A 24,877-nucleotide genomic window follows, 5' to 3' on the forward strand; every position below is an offset into this window, starting at 1 on the left:
TAAAAAATAAATTGTCATTAATTTTGTTCTACACGGGTAAAATATCATCTCATTATTTTGTGAACTTTTTAAAAACTTTAAAAATTATTAATATTTCAATTATTAAAACATTTAATTTTTATAACTGTTTAAGATATTAATAATATTTAAACTTTATAAGAAGTTCAAATATTATAAGTAGTTCAATTTCTAAAAAAAAAACTTTATTAAAACATTTTAAATTTTAAAAATATATTTAGATTTTTATGAAGTTTTTATGTGGTATACAACGAATTAAAATATCACACGACGAGTTATATGGGTAGACATGTTTGAGTAAATATTAATAGAAACTTAAAATGTCATTAATTCGGTGCTACATGGATAAAATATCAATTCATTATTTTGTTAACAATATGAATATTAGATTAATAGACTTATCTAATTAAATTGATTAATTAATACTGTAACAAAATAATTAATATGCGGTATAGTGTAGTTTAAGTCATATAATTAACAAACAAAATACAATATATAATTTGAAAAACTAAACAAATCAAATAAAATTAACAAACATAAATTAATATTTTTATCAAATAACTTAAACTGCAGTTTACCGCGGGTCAAAATCTAGATCTACTAAAATAGATCTTATAAAATAGATGTTATTTTCATAAGTTATATTCAACATATGATTTCATGGTATAGTGTTTGAGCAAAAAAAAAAATTTTAACAAATAAAATAATCATATATATACCAATTTAAATAAAAATTACAAAATAAATAGTAATCGGTGCTAGAGCACCGGTCCAATTGGTTTATTTTGATATTACGTTTCTTTGAAAAAAAAATAGTAAAGACCAAAGCATCACATCAATGTATCAGCATTTACAGCACATTGGTACAGAGATTTTTTTACGGACGAGCTAATTAAGTTTATAACAAGAAAAGAAGGGATACGACTGTGACACCAATAATGGCTACAGTGGCAATAACTGAACTCTTCTCATATGCTTTCTCCAAGCTGCCTGCTTTTGAGAAATGTTGGAAAGCCAGAAAACAAGAGATTGCTAATGATATGATTGCTCCTTCTTGCCTCCCTCTGCAAGTTATTAATCAATCAAAAAAAAAAAATTATTAATCAATCTCAGATTAAATATAACCTTGATGATGATCACAACAAAACGTTATATTCTTTAAGAGATGATTCTAACCTTATGCTCATAACTTGATGTGGCGCCACAATCACCAAGAGTAATGCAATGAACGGCAGCTCAAGTTCACCTATAAACAAAGGCGTTTTATAAGACTTACCATAATTTCATAGCCTGTAACCGAACCTACTTAAAGACGGATACGAACTTGGAAAAGTTAAGAACAGTCGAACAATAAGCGCGATGAATGCTGCCCAAACGCCATATTCTCCCCTACAAATTAGTTTCAGAAGTTTAAATCAATAACTTCAAGATGGCTGTGAGAGCATATGCCAAGTTCTCTCACGTACGTATAGAATAATAACAAAACAAAAAGAGAAACTGCATAACAAAAAGCAACAAGCATTAAAAGGCTTACTTAATCCAAGCGACAATGCTCGATGGTGTGTGTAGAGCGAATAGTGGAACAACAACAGACTTTTGGATACCAGTACCCCTTGCAAGAATCAACGCACTATATATATAAAAGAAATTAACACCATGATTAGAATAATCTTTGTTATAGTTCTGACATTAATTAATTATATATGAAACAGAGGAAACTACACAATCATCCATTGCAATTCTCTTCAATGTAACATGTAACACATCATTACATTTTTACACCAGCTTTATATATGTGTTAAGAAAGTAAATGAGAGAGAAAGAGGTCATCTCATACATGCAAGAAATAGCTGAGATCCATTGTAGATTATAGACAGAAACCGGAGAAGCATAACACACCAAGCTCGATCCTCTCTTTTGCCGTTTCTCAACCCTTGTTGACACCGTAGCGGTTCTGATTCGATGACGATCAGCCAACAACCTAACACAAAAACGACTCGTAACAATTTAAAAGCTATACTGTTTGAGAGTTTTGAAACCGCGTGTTTCTTCTGGTGAGATCTCTATACATATATACCTTAACGGATTGAAGGAAACAGAACCCGTAGTAGCGTGACCTATACCGGCGGAGAGACCTGATGAACGAGGCCGGAGTACTTTTAAAGAGAGAAAAGATTTCTGGTGGTGGAGAGAGACTACTCGGGACGATGAGAGACAGAGACTCGCCATATGTATTGTTTAGTAGCACGATGGTGTGTGGTGTGGTGTGGTGTGTGGAAGGATGACGGAGTAATGGTTCTGTTAAATATGATGGTTACGTGGGACGTGTGGATTTCGTGGCAAAATGCTTTTAAAAGTGGAGCCTAGTGTACACGTGACTGGAAAACGAGAGTCCTTCACTATCAAACAAAGAATCTTTGAATCTCCACCGTTGGAATCAACTCAAATGCAAATCCACTGCACCTAGGAATAGGATGATTCCATGTCAGCTTTAACATATCTAGTTCATGGCACAAAAATTCATGTCGATCAAAGATAATCTTAATTATTTTTGTGTTTTAAATATATATTTTATAAACACTTATTTAAAGTTTACAATTAATTAATACAAAAATACTGTCATAACTCAATTGATTATTTTTACTTTGGGTTTGAAACTTCTCTTTTCTACGAAAAATATTCGAGTGATAAGCCAGTTTTTGATGCCGACATAAGTCCTTCAGTTTCAACCTTTCAATCATGTTCTTTGATTTCAGCCTTTCATGTACGTTCTTTTATTTTTTTGCTATATCCTTGTTTTTTTGTTATTATATTGATAAGACTTAGACTTTTTTTATCAATGGCTTTGATTGGTGAACACAATTAAAACAGTACAAAGTTGTACAACTTTGATTTTTTACCAATCACAAAAGCTTTATTAAAATCTTTATTCTCAGATTTTTGATACAACTTTCATCAGTGGCGGAGCTAGGCATTCAATTCATCAGAGTCAAAATATAATTTAAGAGGTCAATTGTGTTATCAATTTTTTTATAAGGATCAATTCTGCTATTTTATCAGGGTCAATTTGATTTTTTTCCTAAAAATTCAACTAAACTTAAAATTTCACCAGGGTCAATTGACCCACATGCTTCTACCCTAGGTCCGCCCATGGCTTTCATGAACATCTTTTTCTTACAGTTTTGCACTATTCCGTAACATCTTACGGTTCTAGCTTACAGTTTTTCTGTACAATTTTGGATACATTACCAATAGGACCCAATAAAAAAAATACACAAGACTGAAGGAAAAAGAAAAAAAAAATCTAGAAAAATACAAAAGATTTGAGAGTACTCTTTTTTTTGTTACTGTACAAATTGCCAAAGCTTATAATAGAAGTAACAAGAGTTACAACATAATACCCACATAAAACCGAGTATTCATGGTTTTTTCCTTTTTACATATACTCCATGGAACCAAAAAAAAACATGAAGAAAGAAACGAAAACAGAGTAAATACTCTCCGACAGCTGCAGGCAGCATTTTCAAACCTGCAAATCGAAAACACACTCTGCAGGGTGCTGCATCAGCGTCAGTTAACTCTGCCTTTTCACCAATATGTACGGTTAAAATTAGTACTTAGGAAAAAAAAACAGCCATATTACAACACTCAAAGTCCTCTTTAACTCTTATGTCAGCTTCTCTCTCTGCCATCATCATCGAGCTGAGAGTCAAGGAGATCCACATTCTTAATTTCCTCATCAACAACCTATAAAAGACAAAAACAAAAACACCATAACAAGTCTTAAGATCATATCTAACCACAATGCAGGCAGTATTAACATCCTTCAGGATCATCTGGATTGTAGTTGTTTCAGATCAAAGAGTGATGTTTTTACCTGTTCAACAGTGTCTGGATTGTTAGGGGTGTCGAAGATAATAGGACGACAACGCATATCTTCATTCATCAAGCTTGAGTTCTGAAAATGGGCTATAAGGGCAGATTTTCCTTGTATCCGAGCATATGCTAGTGAAGCTACTTTCTCACTGTTAAACTTCTCCCACTTCTTCCCGTTAAAAGCCTGCAAAAATGGATGTTTCTGTTAATTCGTAATCCAAGTGATCTTAACTATTAATTGAAAATTGGAGAGACAAAGGATACCTCATAAAATGGAATGATGAGTTCTGGAGAGAGCATATTGATGAATGCATAGCCAACATTGCATTTGTTCTGCAAACCAAACAGTTATTAACCGTGCGTTGTAGTATCAGTTAAGTGAATTTGTAACTTCGAATTCCTAATGAATCTTTACCTTAAAATCAATGGGCAAATAGAGAAAGTTGTAAGTCCCTTGGTTCTTCTCATCAATCGCAGCTAACAACATCTTTGAGGTGTATCTGTTGATAACATCATGAAAGAAACTCAATTAGGAATCAGGCTGTACCGTATAAGTAACAATAAAGAAAAGAAAAGCTTACTTGTTTGGAATGTTTTTAATCATCAAGGTGGTTCGAGAATCCTCTCCTTTAAGAATTTTTTCCAAATCAAGTTGAAACTGTTTCCTGCTTTCAACTTGGATCGAATTGTTCTCGACTCTACGAGGCCTTCCATTTTCATACAAACCGTCAAAGCCAGAGGTGACCCGTCCTGGGTTTAGACCGCTGCTTAAGAACATGGGGGAGAATCTCGGTGAAGACATCATTCTGTAACTTGAAAACCCGTTTTCAGCCATGCTTCCAGGGTTCATGATCCCATTATTTGTCATTTTTGACGGGAAACTTCCACCGTTGAGACCCATTCCACTCATTCCTTGAAGACCAACACTGTTCATGAATAAAGTGTCCTTTGAAGACTCTGGGACGAATCCAAAATGCTTTTCTAGAGGAACACCAGATGGTGCAGACCCAACATGGAAGTGATGATGACTACGACTTTGATTCTGATGCTGATGCGGAAATGGAACAGATCGGTCTACCCGAGCTGAGAAGAGTGGATTTCCAGTGGATGATGTTGACCAAACCGAGGAACTTGAAGGTTCAGAGCGTGTATTAGGACTTCCCCAGAGAAACTCTGAACCTGACAACGTCTCAATTCCACCTCCATTTGAGATCAAAGGACCAGAAGGAGAGAGATTTCCGGTGTACTTGTTATCCAGCTTTGGCTCTTGGAACAAAGGTGATGACTGTTGGAAGACGTTGCTACCAATTTGAGCCCTGCCAATGGGTGCAAGCTTCGAGCTTGGTCCTTGTGAATTTAGAGCAGACGCCAAACCAGACAAGTGGCTGTTCCTTGTAGGACTTAACCCGAAAACTGGTGACCTGCTAAGTACACTTTGAAGTGGACTACCCTCCACAGGACTATTCAGCAGCCAGTTACCTGCCACCAAATCAAACAGTTTTAGCCTTTGAGGATGTCAAAATTACAATTTTGTTTAAAGAGAAGCATATACAAATATACTCACTTGGAGGAGAGTTCGCCATGGGTGAACCAATCATAGGTAGGTAATGCAAATCATCGTTTTCAAGTTCTTGGTTAAGTTGCAACATCAGGCTAGTAGAGCAAATAATAAATGGTCAGACGTAATAAATATAATGGCATTAATTATTGTATGTAACAGATCCAAGAAAGATACAAACCTTCGACGAGCTCCACCAGGGCGACTAGGTTCAACCTTTATACGTTTTCCTGCAATCTCACACCTGTTTAATGCCTTCAATGCTGCTTCAGCACCTCGAACATCATAAAACTCGACGAATTTGTGATGCCTCTTATGTGGTGTTTCTCTTATCTGGTTTTCAGGAGGAAAAAAAACAGTACTTAAAATGGATGTTTTTCTTTCTTTCAAACCAGCTCCACAGTATCAAATACGCTGTTTGTCATAAAAAATATACAGAAAGATATCTATTACCTCTTTGATCTCGCCATGTGCACCAAAAATACCATGCAAGTCATCATTAGAAATTGAAGGATCCAGGTTAAAAACCACTAATGTCCCCTGATTCATATCCTTCTCAGATGGATTATCCTACAGAAACACAGGAAAGAGGTACAATAGAAGCAAATTAGAGCTGCAACAAGAATCGTTGACAGTAGTGTTAAAAAAGAACCACTAGCAAACCTTGGGAATTGAGAAGTGAATATCCAATTTTCTCCGTCTTAAAGGCTTATTCTGTAAAGACCGCATAGCCATTCGAGCAGAACGAATGTCATAATAAGATATCATGACAAATCCCCTATGCTTACAAGTAGTATAGAGCGTTCTAATGTCACCGTATTGCTGCCACATCATAAAAACAAAAAAAAACACAAAACATAACCCATCAGTGTCTGTAGAGTAAGTTTGTTAAAACAAATCCAACAGTGTCAGGTCAATTTTAGTTGAAGTTACCTCAAAGAGAGTTCTGAGTTCAGAGTCCTCTACATTACTGTTAATATTCCGGACAAACAATGTTCTCGAGGGGTGTTCACCGTAAGGATGCTCACCAGCAACAGTGCCAGCACCATTTTGAATATTAAATGGCGGAATTGCGTTTCCACCAAGACTTGAAAGGGACAATCTTGGAGGACCAGTCATGCTCAAGTTGTCCCTAAAATCAGTGTCAAGTTCCATTCCTCCTCCACTACCAAAAAGATCGAAATCATCAGCATCTGGTAGCTCGCCCAGTTCAAGTTCATCCATCATCCCTGTCAATAGATCTTCTTCATCAGGAAGCAGGTTTCCAATGGAATGAGATTCAACGTCATCAACACTTTCGTGAAACTTGTTTGCACGAGAAACAGCCGTATCATCTATCCTTGAGAAACTATCTCTGTTATCAATCATTTGAACTGCAAAAAAAAGCAAACTTTGTAAGCTAAAGAGAGGAAGATATGTATACGTCCCCATATGTAAAGATCTAAGGGAATTTGGTTAGTACGTTTTCCATGGGGAAGAACAGGTAAAGAACTGGAGAACAAAGTAGCATCGCTGGAAGGATGATGGTGACGACCAAAGCCAGGGAGGATTCCCCAAGCTCCAGCCTCAGCTTCGTGTGGTATATCCATTTCAGTAACTTCTTTCTTTGATCTGTTTGCAAAGTAAAAAAAAAAAACAAACCCATCAGCTCACATTTATAATATCATATTCAAACTGGAACCAAATACATAAAAAAACTTCACAGATCAGATATACTATAAGTTAATCAACAAGATAACAAGAGTGAACAACACATAAGAAATCTCAAGTCATGTGTAGAAAAATTAACATGCAAGCAAGAAAGATTGATCCAAGGAAGAAATCAAAATAAAAAAATCAAAGAAAAACAGAACTGCTGCTTGGTAAAAAAAAAAAAACACGAAACTATGCTCCGATCATCAGAAGCTAAAACCTTTTTTTAAAGTCACAGTAATGATCGTAATCGCCGACATAAACAAAAAGAGCAGAAGAAACCAATTTAAGAAGAAGGGGTTTAGACTTATATAGACAAAAACCCAGACCAAAAAAGAAGCAATCAATAGGCGAAGAAAAAACATCAAAAACCCAGAAATCAAAATGGGAAAAAGTGAAGAGTTAAAAAAGAGAGAGAGAGAGAGAGAGAGAGAGAGAGTTAATACCTGAAAAATGTGCAGTTACCAAAACACCGACGACGACGATGATCACCGATACAAACGAAGCATGAACAAGAGAGAAAAAGAGAAGAATCTCTACCAACCAAACACAAATAAACCCCCCCACAAAGCACAGAAACAACAAAAATAAAATTAGAGAGAAGAAGGAAGAAAATTTGGACTTGTCTCTTTCATTTTTTTTTGTTTTTTTTTCTGGGGGTTTAATAGAGAAGAGAGAGAGAGAAGAAACAACAGTAATAATATGAGAGGAAGAAAATAAATTAAAAAAATTGAGAGAGAGAAAGGATTGAGAATGATTGATGTGTCTAAAGGAGGTTTTTTTTTTCTTAACTGTATTTAAATACATTTTTTGAGTCCGATTTTTTTTTTTTTTTGTATTTTTTAACACTTTTTTTTTTTCAATTCAATACACCTTTTTTATAATAATCAATACACTTTTTTTTTATTTTTCAATTCAATACACCTTTTTTATAATAATCAATACACTTTTTTTTTAAACAAATAATACACTTTTTTATTTTTATTTTTACAAGTAAGTATGATTTTGACACTTCCGTGTTTATCTCTGTTATATAATCTTTTCAGTAACTCTATCCATAAATATGTTGAGATTGAGTATTTTATTTTGTCGTATCATTCTTTTTTATTTTTTTTAATCCTTACACATTTACTACTGTCTAATGTAATGGGATAACTAATGGATATCCCAACTAAATATTTTCGATTCGTTTGGTATGTACAATATGTATCTTTACGAAATTTTAATCCATGATCGCATTTCCATATTTCTTATTGTTTCAGGTTTACATGAAATTTTTTGACAAGAGATTATCCAAATATCCATATAGTATAAGATTAGATAAACTTTTGTTTTGAGCAAACTAAAAGTTAATGTATATCTTAATCTTTAACAACTTTAATTTTTGAAAATATATAATTGATTGGCTTTAAAAAGTTTCAAATCATACCCATAAATTCTTCGTAGCTTTTTACATTTTTTTTATGGCAGTTGGATAGAAACGGAGTCAATATGTTTGCTTAATTTGACTGAGTATTATCCAAAGGAAATAGAATACATATTGTCGAACAGCGGATGGAGTCAACGACTCACACAACCTCTATTAAAGTTTTGGGTAATATTATTAGATAGCAGAGTAAAATAAAAAAAATACCACAATAATAATTTTTTATAGGAAAATATTATAGGACCTATATTTTTTTAAAAATAAAAAAACACAATCAATTTTTTTTTTAGTGTCAGATAGAAAGAGTAAAAATTTGGTGTGATTTCTTAAAATAACATGTAATATTTATATTTTACATGTTATATTGAACTAAATAGCTTTTGATTGTAAACCCAAACCGACAAATAATCTCGTTTTAATTATAAAATCTAAACTCTAACCATCTCATATGTGAACCCAAACCGACATATAATATGTGAACCCAAACCAACATATAATTTCGTTCTAATTGTAAAATCTAAACCCTAACCATCTCATTTGTGAACCCAAACCGACATATAATATGTGAACCCAAACTGACATAATTTCGTTCTAATTATAAAATCTAAACCCTAACCATCTCATTTGTAAACCCAAACCGACATATAAATTCATTCTAATTGTAAAATCTAAACCCTAACCATCTCATTTGTAAACCCAAACCGACATATAAATTCGTTCTAATTGTAAAATCTAAACCCTCACCATCTCATTTGTGAACCCAAACCGACATATAATTTCGTTCTAATTGTAAAATCTAAACCCTAACCATTTCATTTGTAAACCCAAACCGACATATAATTTCGTTCTAAAAAAATGACATGATATTTAAACAAATAACATGTAATATATGAACACACTATCATATCAATGATAGTTACTTAATTCTTTTTCATTTTTTGATATCTAGTGCATATTCCCTAAAATTTATACAGTTTAGTGTAACATCATACATAAATACATACGATAAACTATAGAAATAATAGAATCACCCGGCATTGATCTTATACCCCATACCCAATCATCAAATAGACTTATATTTGACCAAAAATGCTACATCTTTATGATACGTGACCAGTTGGTTAGATGGAATTTATTTCAAACATACTATATAGTATTAGTTTTTTTATTTTCCCCTATATACAGTAAAACCTCTATAAATTAATATTCTATAAATTAATAATCACTATAAGTTAATAAATTTTGCTGGTCCCAAGTCGGGCCAGTGTAAAAATTAACAATATTCGATAAGATAATAAGATAATAATTTTTTTGAAATCTCAATGTAAAATATGGTCCCAATAATATCATAAATTAATAATCATGTAAATTTATATATATATATATATATACTGATATAATAGTGTATGTTTCTCCTAAAACTCATTTCTATAGAACATTTGTAATGTTGTATTTTCAAACTATAATGATATCTCTAAAATATTTTATAACATGTCATACAAATAATTAAATTTTAAAGTTTTAATTTTTAGATATGCATCATTTACAATTTGATAATTAGACAGATTATTAAAATATGAGAATTAATATTATTATTATTCATAAATTTGAATTTATATATGTCATGTGTATAAGTCAATTTGTTTATAGTATTTGTAATTTATTGTCAACAATGCATTATAAATATTACAAGTTCAACAATGCATTATAATTTATAATAATCAATACACTTTTTTTTTATTTTTCAATTCAATACACCTTTTTTATAATAATCAATACACTTTTTTTTTAAACAAATAATACACTTTTTTATTTTTATTTTTACAAGTAAGTATGATTTTGACACTTCCGTGTTTATCTCTGTTATATAATCTTTTCAGTAACTCTATCCATAAATATGTTGAGATTGAGTATTTTATTTTGTCGTATCATTCTTTTTTATTTTTTTTAATCCTTACACATTTACTACTGTCTAATGTAATGGGATAACTAATGGATATCCCAACTAAATATTTTCGATTCGTTTGGTATGTACAATATGTATCTTTACGAAATTTTAATCCATGATCGCATTTCCATATTTCTTATTGTTTCAGGTTTACATGAAATTTTTTGACAAGAGATTATCCAAATATCCATATAGTATAAGATTAGATAAACTTTTGTTTTGAGCAAACTAAAAGTTAATGTATATCTTAATCTTTAACAACTTTAATTTTTGAAAATATATAATTGATTGGCTTTAAAAAGTTTCAAATCATACCCATAAATTCTTCGTAGCTTTTTACATTTTTTTTATGGCAGTTGGATAGAAACGGAGTCAATATGTTTGCTTAATTTGACTGAGTATTATCCAAAGGAAATAGAATACATATTGTCGAACAGCGGATGGAGTCAACGACTCACACAACCTCTATTAAAGTTTTGGGTAATATTATTAGATAGCAGAGTAAAATAAAAAAAATACCACAATAATAATTTTTTATAGGAAAATATTATAGGACCTATATTTTTTTAAAAATAAAAAAACACAATCAATTTTTTTTTTAGTGTCAGATAGAAAGAGTAAAAATTTGGTGTGATTTCTTAAAATAACATGTAATATTTATATTTTACATGTTATATTGAACTAAATAGCTTTTGATTGTAAACCCAAACCGACAAATAATCTCGTTTTAATTATAAAATCTAAACTCTAACCATCTCATATGTGAACCCAAACCGACATATAATATGTGAACCCAAACCAACATATAATTTCGTTCTAATTGTAAAATCTAAACCCTAACCATCTCATTTGTGAACCCAAACCGACATATAATATGTGAACCCAAACTGACATAATTTCGTTCTAATTATAAAATCTAAACCCTAACCATCTCATTTGTAAACCCAAACCGACATATAAATTCATTCTAATTGTAAAATCTAAACCCTAACCATCTCATTTGTAAACCCAAACCGACATATAAATTCGTTCTAATTGTAAAATCTAAACCCTCACCATCTCATTTGTGAACCCAAACCGACATATAATTTCGTTCTAATTGTAAAATCTAAACCCTAACCATTTCATTTGTAAACCCAAACCGACATATAATTTCGTTCTAAAAAAATGACATGATATTTAAACAAATAACATGTAATATATGAACACACTATCATATCAATGATAGTTACTTAATTCTTTTTCATTTTTTGATATCTAGTGCATATTCCCTAAAATTTATACAGTTTAGTGTAACATCATACATAAATACATACGATAAACTATAGAAATAATAGAATCACCCGGCATTGATCTTATACCCCATACCCAATCATCAAATAGACTTATATTTGACCAAAAATGCTACATCTTTATGATACGTGACCAGTTGGTTAGATGGAATTTATTTCAAACATACTATATAGTATTAGTTTTTTTATTTTCCCCTATATACAGTAAAACCTCTATAAATTAATATTCTATAAATTAATAATCACTATAAGTTAATAAATTTTGCTGGTCCCAAGTCGGGCCAGTGTAAAAATTAACAATATTCGATAAGATAATAAGATAATAATTTTTTTGAAATCTCAATGTAAAATATGGTCCCAATAATATCATAAATTAATAATCATGTAAATTTATATATATATATATATATACTGATATAATAGTGTATGTTTCTCCTAAAACTCATTTCTATAGAACATTTGTAATGTTGTATTTTCAAACTATAATGATATCTCTAAAATATTTTATAACATGTCATACAAATAATTAAATTTTAAAGTTTTAATTTTTAGATATGCATCATTTACAATTTGATAATTAGACAGATTATTAAAATATGAGAATTAATATTATTATTATTCATAAATTTGAATTTATATATGTCATGTGTATAAGTCAATTTGTTTATAGTATTTGTAATTTATTGTCAACAATGCATTATAAATATTACAAGTTCAATTCCTAAACCATAAAATTTATAACATCCGAAAGTTTAATCTTGGTTCCAACATTATTAATTTATAGAGGTTTTACTGTGTCTCAGATCAATGATTGAAATTGTATTCATCTTTTATTCTTTAGTATCGAACGTAACATACATGACAAATTATACGCGGGGAGGTCGGAAAAGTCGAATAAGTTTTTTTTTTAAGTGCCTTGGATTAGTATAGATAATGTTTTCTATTTATATAGTCCCCATAACAATTGAGATGTCAAGTCATCGTCCACAGAATGAAGAAAATAATGCAGCCCCCAATTATCTATATATATATATATATACACTTTATAATTCGTAACGAAGATACGTGATGATTACAACTACTTTGTAAGATGAATTGCTTAATGATATTCATGGATTCGAAGCGTTGTTTAATGAATTAAAAACATGTTAAGAGGAATATAAAACATTGATATATCCATTTTAGAAGAATATTAATAGAGGATTAGTGAAATTCAATGAATAGGACCGAGTCAGCATGATGGCTATAGTTAATTACAGAAATTAAACAATAGTAATTTGCTAAGAAGTTTAGATAGACCACACTGCATCATATAACTGGTCCCCTTAAATTATTTTATTTGCTAGTTTTATTTCTTCACGTTAGAGCTATAATATATAGTATATATAATAGTTATATAGTACAGAATCCAAAAAGAAAAATTAATAAGGGGTTAACATCATAGGCTCACTTGGATTAATATCATAGACTTAGTTTTTTTTTTAAATTAGTCTGATCCACAAATTTCTAGTCTTATTGCTTTACGGCTTGGGTGATGTTTAGAAAAAGAGGATATTGCGAAGACACGTCAGTATAATCTTGAAGCATATGCCATAATGCTAATACCATGAATCTTTTATAAGATAAACCAGTAAATTTTGAATAACACAAATTAGTGTCTAAGAGGGAGATATTGAACTTATGTTTTAAAAGATTTGGTGGGATTTTAATATTTTAGAATTTTACAAAATTTGAGTAAGATTTTAGAAGATTTGAGTAATTTGTTAGAATTTTTATATTAAGAAAATGAAAATGAAATGACAATCTGTTAGATTTTGACAAATTTTGTGAGTGATTTTAGAATGTTTCAAAATACACCATCGTTTTTGTTTTTAACATTATTGATCATTTGTGGAGATAGAGTGATATCTTCCGGTAGACACTGCTGATTGAGACAAGGTCGGCCTCATTAGAATGATAAGCCTTGGGGCTTCAAATTTATATGCATACCAGCTCTGGGTTCCTTCTATATCGGTGGCAAACTGCTCTCCAAGTCGTGACGGCGAGCTGATAGCTAGGGTTTCCAACAGGATGTGTCTGTTCCGGAGATAGGGTGATATCCTTCGGTAGATACATCGGTTTGAGTTGAGGTCGGCTTTTCTGGAAAGATGACTCCAAAGGCTATCCGTGGATAGGTTATGCGTAATATGATTCATATTATTTTGTCCAAAAATCGATTTCGAAGCTGACTGATGCGATAAAGACGGATCTGTGTTTCAACAGATTGAGTACGCTGCAGAGAGATAGCGATATCTCTCGGCAGACAGGTCCGATCAACATAAAAATGGGTTCTATAGAAAGCTGGGAAATCGATCCCGAGTTGGGCTGGTCGAAAACAGACGGATCTGTTTTTGAAGGATAGAGTATGTTGCAGAGAAACTGCGATATCTCTCAGAAGGGAGCTCGGATTGAAACGAAATTAGGTTCTACGGAAATCTGGTTTCCGGAGAAATCTATAGATGGGTTATTCGTCTTCCAGTTCGTCGGGAGCTGCCGGGGATTCGCTTTGCAAGGAGGCGGTTTGGATGGTTGAATTTGATCTTCTGGTTTGTCTTAGGCTTGGTAATAGAGAGAAAAAACGTAGAACTCTTGGTGATGACCAGTTGCAGGATTGTTACTTAGGCCAATTTAGGTGATGACCAGTTGGAGGATCGTTACTTAGACTAACCCGTGCTATAACCAATTGCAGGAACAAAACTTTTAAGAATTTTGTAAATCCTTTAAAATTCCATATTAAAGGGTTTGATTTTATAAGTCACATTTTTCAACTAAAAAACAAAAAAAAAATCTCTTAAAATCATTCAAAGTAGCTCTTTTAAAAAAAAATGTGATATTTTGAATAACAGTAGATTTTAAATAAGTTTTATAAATTATGGATTGAATAACAAGAGATTGTGAATCATTTTAAGTGATTTTACATAAATGTCAAGTTCAATAACATAGGATTTCAAAAGGTTTTTAAAAATCATCAATTGAATAACAAGTGATTTTGAAAATACTTTAAAATCTTCTAAAATATAAGTTGAATACCCCCCCTCTAAAATATAATCTAGCATAGGAGAAATAATATAAAAATGAATATTCTGCTAAACATCTCCACTGGTGAGTTCTCTCAGGGTTGCTCAGTTTTTCGGGGCCCAAAAACAAATAAAAAAGCCATTTATCGGTCCATTAACGAGAGTATCGTTTCTCTGGGAAGCAATCTGAGCAACCCATGAGAAACGATACATGGCACATTCTCATTCGTCGAAGAAATAAATATAAAACTGAATATTTTTTTTCCCCATTTTTTTTTCTTCCCCGATGTTCTCTCTCTTCTCTCTCGATTCCAAAGGCGAGAGAAATTCATCCTTTAGCCGGAAAAAATCAATCGATTTACCTCGAATCCTTTGATTTTTCCGGCTAAAACTGGAAGCTTGTTGGTTTATGAAGGTGATTCGGTTTTGACGACCAACGCTGGCGGAAGGTTTAGGGTTAACTCTTAGATCTGATGGTTCGTTTATCACGACCAACGAGAGCGGAGGTCAGTCTTTTCATCTCCGATTATTGCATGTTGTTGTTTCATCTCCTGTGGCCTTTAAATGTTGTTGTTTCATCTCCTGTGGAGAAGAGGACTTAATCTTGTTGGTAATTGAAAAGGTATGAATGAGTAGCTTTGTTTGCCTTTGTGTTCTTGTTAAAGCGTGATTTTTTTTTTTTTTTTTTTTTGTCAATCATACGCCATTAGATAACAGATCAAGATACAAACTTGCCCCTATGGGAAGCCAATCATAACCCGGTGACCTTACATGGGAAAAAGATGGTTCACGGGTGTTTGTTCTACCGAAACAATAGACCCGGACAAAATAAAAAGATAAACTTAAACTAATACAGAACATAAGACAGATCATAAGACATAGGGACCAAACCCAATAAGATAACACCAACCCGAAATAGATAGGCCACTCAATAAGACAAAAGACACGCCAAAAGCTTGCCATCATCTGTGTTGAGGGAGAATGCCACACGAGAAGCAAGAGTCTTCTGTAGTTTTGATGAGTCCTCCTTGCGTCGAAAGTGTCGTGACACTGGATCCCTGAAAAGGGAGACCACAAGTAGGACGAGAGATAACTCTCGCGAAACAGCCACACCATGCCAACAAGATCTTGTAAACCGAGAGCGAAGAGTCATAGCACGTGACCTCTATCGCCGTCCCAACGTTATCTCCGCCTTCAATGTCCACATGAATGGAGGGGATCCTCTTACTCTCCAAACCAGAGGATGAGGATATGAGCATCTACTTGTGAAAGTTCATGTATCGTTGGTAAGAGAAGTCTCCACCCACTGAAATTTGACCCACTCTTCTGCTCTTCATAATGAAGGATAGATTCTCAAACGCTTGCCAAATTGGTAGAAACACAATGTAAGCCATACTCCTGATCATAATATAACCTAGCAAGGACGTAATCCACTTCCCTACTAGTCGACGAGGATGAACAATAGCCCTAGCCCCTTGACGGTATGCAATCAATGGTCTCACGCTGGAGGTTCGGGGGAGTTACGGACTCCTCCGGACCATCTGATGGCTTCTTTGTTCTAGAGGCTTTCTTCTTCTTGGGATCCTTTACCTCCTCAGGGTGAGGGACAACATTATCTTGACTTGTTCCTTTGCTTTTCACGGCTGCTCTCGGCGGGACTCCACGGTGTTTAGGTGAAGTCTTCTGATAGGACTCCACGGTGTTTAGTTACATATTTTGTCAATGGACGACAATACAATATGGCGTACTACCTCACTGACGGTATCTATCCCAAATGGGCAACTTTCATCCAATCAATTACGCTTCCACGTGGCCGAAAAGCAAAACTCTTTACTCAATATCATGAAGGATGCTGGAAAGATTGAGCGTGCATTTGGAGTCCTGCAAGCCCGATTTGCAATCGTGAAGAATCCCGCACTTTTTGGGATAAAGGGAAAATTTGGAAAATAATGAGAGCATGTATCATATTGCATAACATGATAGTGGAAGACGAATGACATGACTATAATTTCTACTATCCATCGGAGTTCTATCACGGAGAAGGAAGCGGAACTTCACATGTCGATTTGTCGTTTTCTACATATATGCCAACAAATCTAAATAATATGATGGGCATTCGAAATGACGTTCATGATACACAAATGCATAATCTTTTGCAAGAAGACTTGATTGAGCATATCTGACAAAAATTTGGTGCAACCGCACAATAAATCTTATTCTGAATTTTCTTTAATATGTTTAATATTTCAAAATTTTTAAATAAGTTTACTAGTCCGAATTTTGTAAAATATGTTTAATATTCCAAAGTTTGTTAAATTTTATTGTTTTCTATTTAATGTAATATAAAAAAATTTAATAATTGTTTTGTCATTTTAGATTATTAAAGTTTGATAATTAATAAACATAAATTAAAAAATTATTATTTAAATGATTGAGCAACCTTCTTTGGGTTCTCTAGTGGAAGGATGATTTTGTTTAAATTCTATTAGAGATGCTTTAATTAATTTAGTATTAATTATATGATTAATTAATATAAGAATAACTTAGAGTGGAAATGACCTTATACGTTAACTGGTAAGATTTGTTATTATTGTAGGAAGGAAAAAATATTGTAAACTGCAGTGACTGATTCAATCCTGTGATAAATTATATCGAGCTCAGTTCATAATATTATGAAAGTCCAAATTTGACATGGTCAATTAGTATTGCTATTTTTATGTGGTTGAAACAAAAAAAAAAAAAATTTGAAAAAAATATACAAGTAAATTTTAGGTGTGACGTAAATAAAAGGCATATAAAAATTGGAATATTTGTACTTTTTCTCCGGATATATAATTACATTTTTGGAATTTAGATATTATTTTGATTTCTTGAAAAGATTATTAGGGCATTGACTTAAAAAATCCCATAGCCATAGGTGACAGTTGCGTACGGACGTCACTTGTAGATTGTGTACTAAAATAGTTTGGGTTCGTTTCGGTTTTTAGCAAAGTTGTCTTTTTTCTCTTGTTTCCTTGGTTAAAAGAGTTAGTTGAACCAATTCTATTGAAATAATTGTACTACTAGAAAATTAGCTCAATTCATTAGTACAAAATTACAAATAGAGAACTACAATATTTTGGTTTGAAGTCGAGAGAGGGGTTTGGTAAAAAACAGAGTCGCTGTCTGAAGGACGTCCGAGTGTAAAGTTAAAAGACCTTCGTTTGCTTTGCGTCATAGAATACAAATTCCTTCTTATTATCCCCATGTTTCCTTTTTCTTAGGGTTCTAAAATGATTACGCAAACTATACACTACATTACAATCATACATATGTACTTGTTAATTACTTTATATCGTAGGTTGGTTTCATGTTTCAGTATCGTTGTTGGACCCCAAAACAAAAACAAAAGAGGACAAAGTAGAAGCAATAAATCAAAAATCTATATCACTCTTTGTTCTTTTACAAACATATTATTCTATATATCTAGAGAATCTATTGTGTACACATGAACAATTCAATTATATAGAAAAACTTCCTACTAAGAAGAACACACACAAAATGCCACAAGCAACATCCAATGATACACAGCTTAGCTGTAACTAAAAGAGACGAGCAAACTTTGAATCCATACCTTTATTTTGGGGGAGAGAGAGAGGAACGACCATGGTGTCCTTGGTAAACAACAAATGCGTCTTTTGGGATCTTGTCAGCATCTACATCGTCTGATCCCATCAAGTAGACGAAGGATGACATTGTTGGCTTGCGCAATTGATTCAACAACAGAGAGAATTGCATCTTTATCGGTCCTATTGAAGAGTCCGGCACCAACAATGATTGCAGGGTTTTTGGCATTCTTGAGAGCCGAGCAAAATGGGTGACTTCCCTCAGCAATTTCCTTGAGAGTATCGGGACGAGTCCCCTGATGTTTGCAAATTATAGTTGAAATCTGAAGGGGGGCCAATGTATGCAACCTTAGCATTAGATGCACGGACTGTCTTGCGGATTCTAGCATTCACTATGGCAGGTTCAACCCTAGGGTGGTAATTTTAGAAAAGAATCAGGTAAATGTTACAGCTAAAAGCCAAAAATATGTAGCATTGACTCATATCAAGATTGTTAAATCTAAAACACAACAATCTAGTTTTAGACTCATAGTCACTGTTCCAAAGCATATTAATGCAGAACTAGTAAGCCTACAAAGAGATAATAGTAAGAAAATGACCTGGGTACCAATAAGAAGAAAGAGATCTGCATTCTCAAGTCCAGCAATGCTAGTGTTCATAAGATATCTGTATCTAAGATCAGCATCAACGCAAACAGCTGTTCCTTCACACCAGACGTTTTCTGAACCATTCCATTCTGTTCACAAAGTCCTTCAATACCATCATGGATTCTGCATCAGATGGTTGACCTGCAATTCCAATAATCTCATTTGGCTTCACTTGATGAATGATATCACCCACAACAGCGAAGGCATCACGCCAGCTCACTGCCTTGAATCGTCCATCCGCATCTCGAACCATAGGGTCGATCAGCCTTTGTCTTTTCAGGCCATCATAGCTGAATCGAGTTTTGTCAGAAATCCATTCTTCATTTATATCCTAGCAAAAGGAAAATCATGGGTTCAACGTGGTTCATAACAAACTACCTTTTTTCATGACAATGACCAAGTAAGTGGCATACCTCATTAAGGCGTCGAAGGATACGCATCACCTCATGTCCTCTACTATCAACACGGATGTTGACCCAACAGCATCAGTAACATCAATGGTCTCTGTTCCTTTCAATTCACAGCTTCTGGCTTTGAAAGCAAAGGGCTTCGACGTCAGAGCTCCAACAGGACAGATGTCTATGACATTTCCAGATAGTTCACCGGTCATAAGTTTCTCAACATATATTCCAATTTCTTCTCCACTACCACGACCAAGAATGCCAAGATCCTGAACCCCAGCAACTTCTGTGGCAAATCGTACACACCTGAAAAACACAATCATTAAATCCCATATGTATATATTCTTCCAGTTTTTGTTCTCAGAGAAAAAATATACTAAACGCTGAAGAGTTATCGAAGGGGCAGCTCAAGTCAAAATGAGCAACAAGATGCCAAAAACGAAAACATCTAGAGGAATCTCCAAAATCAAGTCATCACAATCATTATCGTCGTCATCATCATCATCATCATCATCATCATCATCATCATCATCATCATCATCTACAATTACTTGTAATCGTCAAAGAGCATTTTAATAAAGCATTAAGTCGCAAGTTTTTATACCAATCAATGATCACACCAATCCCTCAGCATTTCGAATCCAAATTCCATAAAAATGAAATCTTTTAGTAAACTAACCGGGAAGTGCAGGCATGGCACACGACGCCATAGGTTTAGGAGACTTCTCAACCTCAACAAGATACATCCGACAGTTTCCAGCAATAGACAATCGCGAATGGTAACAAAACCTCGGGATATCAACTCCGGCGACCTCACACGCCTGAAGAACCGTGAAACCTTCAGGTACTTTAACCGGGAAGCCATCGACGAACACCTCGATCGCCTCATCAGGATTTCAGAAATGTACACGTGCCCCACCCACAGGCATCCTAGGAGGAAGAATCGGAGTCGGCTCAGAGTCAGGCTGGTACAGTATTTCTGTTGTTCCTATCTGGGGAGCGTGTTTTGAGAGAGACGATCGAATTATGGGCTATACATTGGGCCTATAGTATCGTAAAAGGAAGTTAAAAATGGGCCGAGGATACCCATATTCTCAAGCGGTGCTGGAAGAGAGAAACCCTAAAAACCTAAGTAGACTTCTGCTTCTATATAAAGCGAAAACCCTAACTCTTGTTTCTTCAACCAAAAAATCATCGGCGGCCTTAGAAAGTTTTGTTTTTTCTTCCTAGGATGATCTAGTTGCTGTGGTTGTTAGTGAATTAGGTGTTGTTTGTGTGTCTTTGAGGAAAGTGATGATATGAAATTGTCGCCCCAGTCTTAATCTGCATCCATTACGATGGAATGTAACGTGGTGATTGACTATTTTTTTCTGATTCTCGAACTTTTTAATCGCGTTTAAAGCTTTTCTGATGGATATGATGAGATGGCATTACTGTTTTGTGACACCCAGTCTGATCTGCTTCGGCGGAGTGAATGATTTGCCTTTATTCTCTGATCCCAAATTCATTGTTTTCAATTTTGTTAATTTGATAACCAAAGTTTTGATTTTTATTAAGAGAGGAATGAGGATATAATTTCCATACGTCTGCAAATCAGAAATACAGTGTTGATAATATGACATGCACTACCATCTGACCTCTTTATTTGTTTTCTTGTGATTTCGTTTGTTTTTTTTTGTTTTGTGTCCTTTTGATTATATGCAATCAATGATGAAACTATGTCCAAATTGAATGATTATTCAATGATTATCAAAATCACTAGATCACCATCTTTCGACTGAGATTGCTGTTTTAATCCTTTTGTGTTGTTTGTGTGATGATTTGCCTATGGTATCTGATGTCCAAAGTTGATTAAATTGTGTTTGGACATTTCGTTTTTTCTTAGGCAGAAAGTGAAATCAGGCTTTGCGACACTGTTAGCTTCTTTTTACCATAAGCTACCTGTTACTTTAATACCTGTTTACATCTTTTTTTTTTTTTTTATCAATCTTCTGTTTTTTGCTTTTCTAAATCATTCTTGTATTGTTCGTTATCATCTTTTGTTTTATCGTCTACTTATGCAGGTGTTCCTTCGCTTGGTTCTCTTGGTGTGGAAGTGGCTTTTCAAGTGGATGATCTGATTGATTACTATGGAGAACTTGTTCAATCTCTTCAAAGAATTGTAGTTGCTTGTTTGTACATAACTGAATTTGATAATGAAATTTGTCAATTTTGAATTATAATGTATCCCAACCATAGCAAAAAAAAAAACAGAGACCAGGTCCATAATGTATCCCAACTTGTTCACAATGGGATGGTAAGATAATTCCAGAGTAAAGAAACCAGTTGTGTGTAAAGGAGGGTGTGTCTCGGAGAAACTTAAACGGTTGTAACCCTAAGAAATTGCTGAGACGTTGTAGAGATTGTCACACCACCGAGAGCTCTTGTTGCAGTGTTCTTCTTCTTCTTCTCCTTGTCATCTCTGTTTCGAAGATGATGAAATCATTACCACCCATGTCGATTGAGCTCATCCTGGAGATAATCTCGAGATTGCCTGGAGATGCAGTCGCGAGGTTTCGTTGCGTGTCGAAGCAATGGGCATCAACGCTCGCTACTCCGTATTTCAAAGAGCTGTTCATGAACAAGTCCTCGTCTAAGCCGCGGCTCTTATTCGCCATCGCAGACGACGGAAACCCCAAAGGCCGTGGCGAGTGGTGCTTCTTCTCCTCGCCTCAGCTTGAGGATCCTTATGAGAAATCATCCTCCTCGGCTCTTGTATCAGCCGCCGAGTTTCACGTGAAGAAGTTCTCTCCAAAGGATATAAATATCCATCATTACAGTAACATCATGCACTTCTCATGTGTCTACAACTCTGGCTTGATCTATTTCCATGGTTGTCGATACCAAGGTAAACCTGTCATCTGTAACCCAAACACTGGACGGTACGCGGTCTTACCTAAGCGGTATACTTACAGAAAAGCCTATAGCTTTTTTGGTTTTGATCCGATTGGGAAGCAGTACAAGGTATTGTACATGGCTTACGCAACTGGTCCTGGTGATCATGCCCTTCTTACGTTTGGAGCGCCTGCAGATATGAGGTGGAGAAAGATCGAATGTTCCACAATACATGAGATTCAAAGCGATGGGGTTTGCATCAACGGTGTTGTGTACTACTTAGGTAACACCAAAGATCCTTGGGATGATGATGCTCATGATGATTATGTGATTGTTTGCTTTGATTTGAGGTCTGAAAAGTTCAGCTTCATTCACGTTGAAAGGTTTTGTCGATTGATCAACTTTATGGGCAAGTTAGCTTTGATTTACTGGGAGGATGATTTCGACATTTATGAGGCTGTTAATTATGAGTTTAATATCGACAAGTATTTGGATGATCATCTCGTCGCTGATGTCAATAAGGAGTTGCATGTGTGGGTTCTAGAGGATGTAGCGAAACAGGATTTGTCCAAACACAACTACACTTGGAGTACTGATAACATCTTCTTCCGTCGTCACGTTTCCATTGCTGGAGTGACCGCTTCTGGTGAGATTGTGTTTGCCATGCGCAAGTATACATCTGGCCAACCGTTTTATGTTTTCTACTTCAGTCCCGAGAGGAACACTCTCCAGCGTGTTGAAGTCCAAGGTTTTGGTGAAGGGTTTAAGAATCCTTGCAGCGTTCGCACCTTTGTGAACCACGTTGAGGATCTTCATGTTAACGATTTAGAGCTACTCAAGTGATTCCATGCTCCATTCGGGGATACAGAATAGTTAGATTCGAGAAGGGACAAGTGGAAGAAGATAGGGATGATTCATTGGATGATTGGAGTTTGGTGAAAGCAGTGAGCATGTCATTCTGTGCTCTTTATCTGGGCGTTTCTTTTAAGTACTATTGTAATAAATCAAGTCGGATCATGGCTTCCTGGCCATCTTGATTAGCTTCTTTGTGTTCATCTTTTAAGATGCAGAAAAAGTAGAACCCTAAATTTGCAGAAACTTCAATGGTTGTTAATAGCTCTCTCTGTAAATGAGTGAAAACGTTTCATCAAGTTAATAATCTTTGTAGAATAATTGTAAATTTCTTTAGTGGATAGAGATTGCTTTTGTTTCTACTAAATCTTAGTAATGTTGTCTATTCTCTACTCATTTTGTCAGTTCAAATCATAAGAACATCTCTTGTTGAGTCTTGTTTGCCTTTAACAGAGATGCATATGAACATTCGATGAATCATAGTGAATGAACTTTTAGCAGATAGATCATTTTTTGTTTAAATGGCTTGAAGATTTCAGAGATTTATATGAAACTGTCAGAACAAGTGACTTTTGAGGTTAGATGAAGTCTCCATTTAAATGGAAGTTGAGTTTGTATTATGATTAGACAAGAGACAAACTAAAAGATAAAACAAAACAATAGTTTGTATTTCTGAATTGATCTATCTAATCTACTATAAACTATGCTAAACCATATAAATTTACTAAACTCTAAAATACAAGCAGTTGTTGAGTAATACTACTCTGTTGTTCATGTGGTTGGAAAGAGCATCTAGCATTAGAGATTGACATTAACAGAGCCTTTTCTGTATCTCCATCCATTCGTCTTTGGATCAGTTTGATGAGATACTCCAAGAAAACCGAATCAAATGGCAATGTGATTGGTCCTTCCGTCGGCAGACCAAACTCTTCTTCAGATATTCTCAAGAGCTCTTGGAGAACAGGGTTGTTCAGGTAACTTATTGGAAATGCAAACCGGATTTTATCTGCCGTGTAAACCACGAAACATCCCTTTTCTGCAGCAGTTGAGTTGTTAGAAGCCCTTGACCTCTGAAATGAGATTCTTTTTCTGCTTAAGGCTGCTCTTTGATGCCATTTCTTGGCCATCTTCAAGAGCTTCTTTGCGTTTATCATCATTTTCAGGTAAGAGATTTAGATCCAAAGTAATATGGATAAAGAAAGAGAAAAGGTTTGTAAGTTTTGTTTGTAGAGGTCTCTGAATGAAAGTTATGATGATTGATGAAGTATACCATATGCTTCTTTCATCATTATATAGGAGAAAGTATTAGGATTAGATAGGCTTTGTGAGAAGCTCTTGAGCAACCTAAACAGACACAACACATGCTTATGTTTCTAATCTATGTGATCATAAGGGTCCCCAAGTTGGTAATCAATTATGTCTGCAACTCAACTTGTGGAGTGTGGACTAAACAACTTATTGTGAGAAGACATGATCATGTGGGTATGAATCTTATAGGTTACACACACACTAGAGAAGCCAAAAATGCCAATTCATCCTTCTGTACAGCTTTTGTTTCGTAGCATAAGGGTCCCTAATTGGTTAGTGGTCCATCAGCTAAATCAAATGTGAGTCACACAAAAGATAGATCAA

The 24,877-nt window shown here is 34.2% G+C and overlaps 3 protein-coding genes, 4 non-coding genes and 2 pseudogenes across 9 annotated transcripts; 5 read left to right on the top strand and 4 right to left on the bottom strand.

Moving 5' to 3' along the window:
* Positions 1-764: 764 nt before the first annotated feature.
* On the bottom strand, positions 765-2,477 carry LOC104741530 (cold-regulated 413 inner membrane protein 1, chloroplastic). The gene is made up of 6 exons (XM_010462416.3): positions 2,096-2,477; positions 1,856-1,999; positions 1,553-1,648; positions 1,343-1,407; positions 1,195-1,264; positions 765-1,082 (listed from the first exon to the last, which is right to left on the bottom strand). Exons 1-6 carry the CDS (start codon positions 2,245-2,247, stop codon positions 917-919), a joined length of 693 nt encoding a protein of 230 aa, XP_010460718.1. The 5' UTR covers positions 2,248-2,477; the 3' UTR covers positions 765-916.
* Positions 2,478-3,590: 1,113 nt separating this feature from the next.
* LOC104776974 (protein MEI2-like 5) lies at positions 3,591-7,918 on the bottom strand. The gene is made up of 12 exons (XM_010462417.3): positions 7,591-7,918; positions 6,915-7,063; positions 6,386-6,825; positions 6,116-6,274; positions 5,906-6,022; positions 5,634-5,785; positions 5,459-5,547; positions 4,476-5,373; positions 4,310-4,394; positions 4,159-4,227; positions 3,896-4,078; positions 3,591-3,765 (listed from the first exon to the last, which is right to left on the bottom strand). Exons 2-12 carry the CDS (start codon positions 7,039-7,041, stop codon positions 3,691-3,693), a joined length of 2,394 nt encoding a protein of 797 aa, XP_010460719.1. The 5' UTR covers positions 7,042-7,063; positions 7,591-7,918; the 3' UTR covers positions 3,591-3,690.
* Positions 7,919-18,266: 10,348 nt separating this feature from the next.
* Positions 18,267-20,265, bottom strand: LOC104741534 (NADH dehydrogenase [ubiquinone] iron-sulfur protein 1, mitochondrial-like; annotated as a pseudogene). The gene is made up of 4 exons (XR_015580792.1): positions 20,199-20,265; positions 19,532-19,977; positions 19,071-19,449; positions 18,267-18,880 (listed from the first exon to the last, which is right to left on the bottom strand). The product of XR_015580792.1 is annotated as an NADH dehydrogenase [ubiquinone] iron-sulfur protein 1, mitochondrial-like (transcript).
* Positions 20,266-20,706: 441 nt separating this feature from the next.
* On the top strand, positions 20,707-23,612 carry LOC104741535 (F-box protein At2g15640). 2 transcript variants are annotated; one of them, XM_087485468.1, is made up of 2 exons: positions 21,987-22,071; positions 22,316-23,612. In XM_087485468.1, the coding sequence occupies exon 2, from the start codon at positions 22,346-22,348 to the stop codon at positions 23,234-23,236; it is 891 nt and encodes a 296-aa protein (XP_087341594.1). In that variant the 5' UTR covers positions 21,987-22,071; positions 22,316-22,345; the 3' UTR covers positions 23,237-23,612. The 2 variants fall into 2 exon arrangements, with proteins under 2 accessions (XP_010460722.1, XP_087341594.1); XM_010462420.3 differs by having other exon boundaries at positions 20,707-23,612.
* On the top strand, positions 20,806-20,896 carry LOC147928159 (small nucleolar RNA U31b). The gene has a single exon (XR_015581224.1). It is a non-coding gene; the product is annotated as a small nucleolar RNA U31b (small nucleolar RNA).
* Positions 20,932-21,018, top strand: LOC147928160 (small nucleolar RNA snoR4a). Its single transcript, XR_015581228.1, has one exon. It is a non-coding gene; the product is annotated as a small nucleolar RNA snoR4a (small nucleolar RNA).
* LOC147928161 (small nucleolar RNA Z195/SNORD33/SNORD32 family) lies at positions 21,076-21,161 on the top strand. Its single transcript, XR_015581212.1, has one exon. It is a non-coding gene; the product is annotated as a small nucleolar RNA Z195/SNORD33/SNORD32 family (small nucleolar RNA).
* On the top strand, positions 21,219-21,307 carry LOC147928162 (small nucleolar RNA Z196/R39/R59 family). The gene has a single exon (XR_015581216.1). It is a non-coding gene; the product is annotated as a small nucleolar RNA Z196/R39/R59 family (small nucleolar RNA).
* Positions 23,613-23,839: 227 nt separating the features above from the next.
* Positions 23,840-24,525, bottom strand: LOC104741536 (auxin-responsive protein SAUR63 pseudogene; annotated as a pseudogene).
* Between the last annotated feature and the right edge of the window lie 352 nt (positions 24,526-24,877).

The sequence above is a fragment of the Camelina sativa genome, chromosome 14 (assembly GCF_030686135.1).
Source record: "Camelina sativa cultivar CO46 ecotype springtype chromosome 14, ASM3068613v1".
Taxonomy (NCBI): Eukaryota; Viridiplantae; Streptophyta; class Magnoliopsida; order Brassicales; family Brassicaceae; genus Camelina; species Camelina sativa.

What these genes read in the sequence shown, in the direction of transcription:
- LOC104741530 (XM_010462416.3), bottom strand. Translation starts at nt 2,247, where the DNA reads ATGGCGAGTCTCTGTCTCTCATCGTCCCGAGTAGTCTCTCTCCACCAC. An exon ending in GTTTCCTTCAATCCGTTAAG is followed by an intron (nt 2,000 to 2,095) that starts GTATATATGTAT and finishes TTTTTGTGTTAG; the next exon opens with GTTGTTGGCTGATCGTCATC. An exon ending in AGCATTGTCGCTTGGATTAA is followed by an intron (nt 1,408 to 1,552) that starts GTAAGCCTTTTA and finishes ACTAATTTGTAG; the next exon opens with GGGAGAATATGGCGTTTGGG.
- LOC104776974 (XM_010462417.3), bottom strand. Translation starts at nt 7,041, where the DNA reads ATGGATATACCACACGAAGCTGAGGCTGGAGCTTGGGGAATCCTCCCT. An exon ending in CATGGCGAACTCTCCTCCAA is followed by an intron (nt 5,374 to 5,458) that starts GTGAGTATATTT and finishes ATTTGGTGGCAG; the next exon opens with GTAACTGGCTGCTGAATAGT. An exon ending in ATTTGCCCATTGATTTTAAG is followed by an intron (nt 4,228 to 4,309) that starts GTAAAGATTCAT and finishes TTTGGTTTGCAG; the next exon opens with AACAAATGCAATGTTGGCTA.
- LOC104741535 (XM_010462420.3), top strand. Translation starts at nt 21,992, where the DNA reads ATGATGAAATCATTACCACCCATGTCGATTGAGCTCATCCTGGAGATA.